This window comes from Podarcis gaigeae, assembly GCF_964106915.1.
Source record: "Podarcis gaigeae genome assembly, chromosome: 8".
In the NCBI taxonomy this organism is placed as follows: Eukaryota; Metazoa; Chordata; class Lepidosauria; order Squamata; family Lacertidae; genus Podarcis; species Podarcis gaigeae.
In genome coordinates, this window is record NC_139684.1 from 62,971,406 (window position 1) to 62,978,408 (window position 7,003).

Consider the following 7,003-nt stretch of genomic DNA (forward strand, 5'->3'; position numbering starts at 1 on the left):
GCACAAAAATTATGGGCTGGTCCCATCTCTCTTTGGACATTGTAAAACAGCTGTTCTTCCTTTTCTTTGTTCCTAGGTTGTGGCCAAAAAGTATCGCAACTTCGATATTCCCAAGACAATGACTGGGATTTGGAGATACCTGACAAATGCCTATGGTCGTGATGAATTCACCAACACTTGTCCTGGAGACAAAGAGATTGAATTCGCCTACAGCGATGTAGCTAAGAGACTCACTAAATAAGCAGTGTTTCGCACACATTTCATAACGAAACGCTTCTTTTAACAGACTGCTCCCCTTTTGTCTTTTTAAGATAGTGATTTACTTTGCATGTACTTGCAGTTATTCAGTGTTACATTGGGTAGACCAGGTATTTTTTCTCTTTCAAAAAATGCAAACCAATGTTATGCCGTTTGCTTGCTTTGTATCCTATAATAAGCAAGCTGAGCACATCAGTTAATGTTGCAGTAAAGCAATTCTGGAACCTGGCCCAGAACTGCTGAGTGGGACCCCTACTTTTACTACCTGGGCCTGCAGATCATGGGTCTCAATTAGGTAGGACAGCCATCTTACATAGTCCAAGGAACCGAGTGGTAAAGCTTTTCCTGGATTGAGCATTTCAGGTAGTGGGAGTGGAGTGCAAGTTTGAACACTTTCCCTATATTAGAAGGCACCTTCTCTCTCTTGTCTGCACACACTTGGCTTGTTGGGGAGATGGCTTCAGCATGTTCTTCTCCGATATAATATTTTAATGCGCAGAATTTTATTCATTGCAGAGCGAATACAGCCTCCGCAGCTCCAAATTTAGGTGATTCAGCCTAAGGAAGGGTTGTTGGTTTTTTTACCACTTGCTTCTTCTGATTATATAAAGTGGCCTTTAAATCTCAAATTGCATCTTGGGATTTTCATATTTGTTTAGGAAGCACTTCTTGGTGTGATTTAAGGATTATTTATGTATTTTCGAGATGCTGTTGCATACCTTAGCTCTCCTGAAACACTGTACCTGCTGGTCTGTCTGAACAGTGCACCAAAGCCTCTTACTGCCTCACCGAAAAGAGCTACATGCAAAACCTTTGGGCAAGCATGCCTGCTCATGAGGAAAAAGGCACATTTCAACAAGTTCAAATGCCACAAGCTGTGACCCATAGACACCAGGAACCCAACAAACTGTGTTCTTGGAGGTGACAAGGGTTCACTGCATATGCTTGCATTGGGGGGTGGAGGGGGAGTACATAAGTCTCCAACTGATTGGATCAAAAAGCAAGACATCTTTATTGGATGAAGCACAATAATCCAAGGCCATAATAGCAAGTTGCTTTTTTTTTTTTAAGGCACTAGGAGGCTTGTCAATATGTGGGATTTATTTCTTAAGTAACATCATTCCAAACCTGAGCTGTCAAGCAGCCTAAATATGCCAGATGTTTCTACTCAACATGTAACTACTCTTTTATGTTGCTAGCAAGAAATGCTGTGGTTGGGTGCCAGGGGTGCTTTCTTCTCACTGTGCTAATGTCAGATTCCTGCAAGTAACTATTTTTTATTTTTAAATATGTGCAAGTGGCCTTTAGATACCAACTGTTTTGCCTTACGTGCATAATTCCATATTGATGGTTTTCTCCTTGGTCGTTTGTAAGTGTGGAATGTGGAGTTCTCAGCCCCTCTTTCAATAGTTTCTCCCTCCAATAAGTCACATCTGACTGCTGCATATGTACCTGATCTATATTTTTTCACATCACAATCATTAACACATTTAAGGTCCAAGTTGTGTATTTCTAGAACAGCACCAAGGAATAGCACTGTAAAAACAAAAATGGTTTGTGTTTCTGACTTGGGTTTTCTTTAATAAAAGGCAAGGCAAGGATTTGAGGCATGGAGCAAACTTTCTATTTATTTTAAATGCCATCAAAGACTACTCCAGCCAATCAACACTAGTCGTCTTGCCAGCATACCTTTTGTAACTTTTACACTGGAGTGTACATTTTTAAAGCACGTATAAGGGCTCCTGTTAACAGACTTTCTGCAGCCCAACTCTGTACATGCTTGCTCAGAAGCGAGTTGCCCTGAGTTTGGCGTGGTTTATTCCCAAGTACATGTCTGTAGCATTGCAGCCTGGCTTACTCAGCATAAGTGAGGGCATGGAAGAGGATTAGGGAACCTTTTTTTTTGTACAAAATTTCATTTCGGTGAGGGACTTGGTGTTAAGAGCCTTAGGTTTGTGGTTTTTTTCTTCTTTTAAATCTAAGAATCATACTTACATTGTGATCTGATCCAATAAGTAGATACATGATTTCAATAATAGCTTTGTATTTGTTATACATGCCTTTGTGGTGCCTTCTTTCTCTTTGCCAGTATTCACAAAAGCCAGTCTTAGGCTTAAGGGTGGCCCCAAAGCATCCTGCAGCTTTAACACAAAACACTAGAAGGTGGAACCTTTTCTAGCATGTTTGTACCTCTTAGTTTAATTTCACTGGCCTGAAATCTGCTCCTCTTCTTGCTGATTTTGCCTTTAAGTCAGTTGACAGGCTTGCTGTACACATTTGGGGGGTAAGGTACCCAAAGGGTAGAATTGTGTTGTACAGCATGGTGGATCTTATGCATAGGGTGGTTGTCCTGCTAACGCCCACACTTGTTTGCCTTCCAGTTGTCATTTTGCCTGGCAAATTTAAAGTTTCAGATTAGAAGGTAGGATGACCAGTGTGACCAGATGGGATTCGAGGAAAAAGATGGTCAGATGTGGGCCATTAGCTCAAATTCTTGCCAAGTCACTGTCCACATAACCACCTCTTATGTAACTGCTATTTCCCCATCTGGTTGCTGGATCCATTTAGCCCGGAACTGGTGGATTGTGTTTATTTGAAAGCGTACCTTTAATGAGTCATGAAAGTAAATAACTCGGCACCTCCCAACAGTATCAGTCAAAAGGGAGGAAGCAGCCTGCCAATTTATTTTAAATTACACCGCAGCACAGAACAACCTTTATCATTTGATGCTGATTATGCCTTAGTACTGTTTGACGAAACCTTTCCGGTTTGAAATGTAGGCAGCAGTTGAATCTTATGCTCTTGATTCTATTAAGTTGGAACAGAGAAGTCATTTGGAAGTACAGTATATTTTACAGAGAAGCATTATCTCTTCCTCAGTAATATTGATGTGCATAAATGTTCTCTCGTGTGACCAGTTATCCACTTGGTGTGTAGTAGAGGCAGTTTCTCCCACAAGAGAAGGTACATAATTTGTGGTTGCAAGTGATCAACCATTTACCGTATTTTTCGCTCTATAAGACGCACCAGACCATAAGATGCACCTAGTTTTTGGAGGAGGAAAACAAGAAAAAATTCTGAATCTCAGAAGCCAGAACAAGAGGGATTGCTGCGCAGTGAAAGCAGCGATCCCTCTTGTGTTCTGGCTTCTGGGATAGCTGCGCAGCCTGCATTCGCTCCATAAGACGCACACACATTTCCCCTTACTTTTTAGGAGGGAAAAGTGAGTCTTATAGAGCAAAAAATACGGTAGTTAACTTCAGCAGCTCACATGGGTGAAAGCATTCAGTTTTCCTCTTGAATGAATAAAGAGATGGGTGTGTGTTTGTGGATGGGGGGGCTTCTGTCATCAAACGGGAATTTCTTTTATTGTTACGTTTTTGCAACAGAAATGTGAAAGGAATTCCTGTTAGCTGACCTTTGTTTAGCCTATGAAATTGGTAGCATTCATATACAGATTAACTATCTGGAAGACAGAGAAAACCCCAAGTTTGACTTAACGTTTATTCTTCCAAGGTTGGAGAGAAGGGAGTGTGGAAAGACATGTGTTGTACCTACTGTATTTATAGTTTGGGAACTTGCCTAACCTGCACAAAAGTGAAGAGTTAATGATGTTGCCACTTGCCAGTTTCTTACAAAATTGATATTTTTTATTTACATAAGCATTCTTAACAGACATTCTGCTTCTAGCCATCCAAAATAGCAAATGTAGGTTTAATTCTCACAGACATTCCCCAAACCCACCATCCTCAGACTTTTGAGCATGGGATGATAGTTGCATGAGAACCAGAAGTGTGAGCAAGAGCAGCTCCTTGTCACAATTCCTTAAATGTCCCTCCTGTATTAATGTGACTTCCAAAATGTCTCCACTCCTATAGCCAAAGATGTTTTATATTCCCATTCTAGTTGTCAGTCTAGGAGCATTTGAGGAATCACTCCTTTGCCTAAACCCGGGCGGTGGAGGGTGGAATCTGTGGCCCTCTTGATGATGCTTGATTCCCAGCTCCCAGTAGCCCCGGCGGGCACAGTCAAAGGTCAGAATTATGGGAGTTGCAGTCCAGCAACAAGGCCACAGCTTGTCTCACTTTTGCCCTAAAAATAGGCAGTAGTGTTAATATTTGGAATGATTGAAGTCATCTCATAACTCGTATGTCTGGGGAAATGTGCATGTATTATTGTTAGCCACAGGATAGTTGTGCCATTGAAAGAGCCTGCTGGCTTGGACCACTCTGAGAGGCAGCTCCTACTGAAGGGGAACATCCCAGTTGGCTGCATCCAATGTTACACTGAGTGCAGATTGCTGCTTGGATTCTGCTTCACAAGTAACAAGAAGGGTTGAGGTGGCCCTGAAGTCCTTTCTGCAAACATAATTCAGGAGGAAAAGTCTTTGCCCTCATCCTATGCCCTTTGATGTCATGACACTATGGATTCCAGTGTTTTGGATGATGCATTGTCCACATGCTCTCTCTTGGGTCGTATTTGTATAAGATAATTGGCCATTCTGCTTATTTTGTTTATAGTGAAATAGAATTTTTTAAAAAAAGAGAAGCTGTGGGTTATATCCAGTGTTAGTCATGCTCCATCAGAGTAGACCCCTTGAAATGAATGGGCATGATTAATTTGGGCTCACATTTCAGTGGGCCTACTCTGAGTAGCACTTGTAGTGACTACAACACAGAGGATTAAAATTGCATGACTTATATATCATAAGATGCCTTTTTAACAAGGTCACTTTTGCTCAGCAGGCAGAGCCTTGAGGAACAAAGAGAACAGGTGGAACACTTCTCTCAAAAGTGTGCAGAGCGTTTGTGAAATCATTACACTTGTCTGACTCGCACATGAACCAATGTGCCGCATTCTGGGCACGGAGGGCTAGGAAAGCAAACCTCAGGTTCCCCACCTCTGTCAAGTCCTTCCTGTGGGACTCCAGCTCTCATGAGCCCCAGCCAGCACAGCTGAAGATCAGGCCTCTGTAACAAAAGTATTTTCTGTGGACTCGGCTCAACATGCATTTGTGCACAAATTGGTTCTGTTTATGTTATCAGCCTCTAAAGGTCGTGGGCCACAGAAATTGGTCTAGCCTATCTTACTATGCTAGAGCTATGTGCAAATATTAACAGTGACAAAGAGCAACCAGTTTAGAAATCTGGCCATTCTAGGGCCTACCAGTGTCTAAATGTAACACACAAAGGTGGGGGGCTACACATGAAAGCTGAGGTCTGGCTTCATTCCCTAGTGCTTGAAGCATGTATATTCTTTGGGGGGGGGCGTTGTGGAACCTTGGTTATCACTCACCTGCCTACCTGCCTTTCTATGAAATGTTGCTTTAAGAGGCAATGGTAAATCATTCATTCTAAAAATGAATAACTGTCCCCTCCCAGCTATGACTAACAGTAGACGTTTTATCCCATGTTGAAACCACAATTGCTTAGATACAGTCAAGTTCCTCCTTATCCTTTTGAACATACCTGAAAAGGTTGTTCTGAGCAAACCGTGTTTTAAAAATATATATCATCCTGTTTTATCTGCTCAACTGTTGCATCTGGGTGGGCGGGGGCACAGATTCCCAGAATGGGCAGGGCATTGATTTGGTGTTTGTACAGAGATACCTGGAATCTCTTATGATATATTGTAATATGCTTCTCTTTTCACTTTTCTGGAATATCTTTTACAGGTATACTGGCAAACTGCTGGCAGCTGTTTTAAAAAATAAAATTTATATTTTTCACTTAATATGATCTTGGCTATTTCTTCTCTGGATTTCTGGGGCAGGGGCTATAGCTCAGGGGGTAGAGGGCATGCCTTGCATGCAGAAGGTCCCAGGTTAAATCCTAAAATGGGAAGGACTCCCATCCGAAACCCTAGAGAGATGCTACTCAGCAGTGTAATCCACCTTTCTCTAACCTAGTGCCTTCTAGATGTTGCTGGATTCCAGCTCTCATCAGCCCTGACCACGGAATGACTGTAGACATTACTCCGACTGACTGTAGCTTTGCAGTGCCTCAGCTCAAGAGAGGTCTTTCCCATCACCTACAGATGTGATTCCCTACAGATATTGCTGGACTACAACTCCCACCATCCCTGGCCATTGGCCATGCAGGCTGGGGCTGATGGCTGTTGGCGTCAGCAACATCTGGAGGGTGGAAGGTTGGTTTAGGCCAGGGTTTCTCAAACTTGGGTCTCTACTGTTGTTGGACTACAACTCCCATCATACCTAGCTTTCAGGACCAGTGGTCAGGGATGATGGGAGTCTTAGTCCCAGCAGCAGCTGGAGAACCAAGTATGAGAAACACTGATTTAGGCAATACCAAGCTAGATGGACCCAAAGGGGGCCTGCGTTGATATATGGTAGCTTCTTATGTTCCTACATCTGTTTTGCTAGCTTTTGAATTTGAGCTTCAGATGTGGGAAATTTATGAGATTGACTTGGAAGTTGAATTTGAAATGAACATTTTGAAGGAAGCTGTTTGCTCAGAGAACAGCCAAGAAACTTGCACATTAGCTAAGAATTTATCTCTGTGCTGCTTTATAGCAAAAAAAGTGGCCCCCAAGGTGGCTCACAAAGGATGATGCATACCCACAAAATCAAGACAACAAAATCTTGACATATCAAAATTAAATAAAAAACAAAAAATCCAAATACATTCATGTTCCTACCAAATGTAGGGGGCAGTCCCCACAGATATGCCACAAAGAGCAGGAGTAAATCCTACAAGAGGGTGGGGCAGATGGAGGAATGCTCTTC

General features: G+C 42.3%; 1 protein-coding gene across 1 annotated transcript in view; it reads left to right on the plus strand.

Moving 5' to 3' along the window:
* Window positions 1–5,991, plus strand: part of CLIC4 (chloride intracellular channel 4) — a 47,288-nt gene extending 41,297 nt beyond the window's left edge. Inside the window, exons 6-7 of the mRNA XM_083751922.1 lie at window positions 77–3,260; window positions 3,512–5,991. Of these exons, the coding sequence (XP_083608048.1) occupies window positions 77–241 (165 nt within the window). The 3' untranslated portion in view covers window positions 242–3,260; window positions 3,512–5,991. The remainder of the gene's footprint in view (window positions 1–76; window positions 3,261–3,511) is intronic.
* The last annotated feature ends 1,012 nt before the right edge of the window (window positions 5,992–7,003 follow it).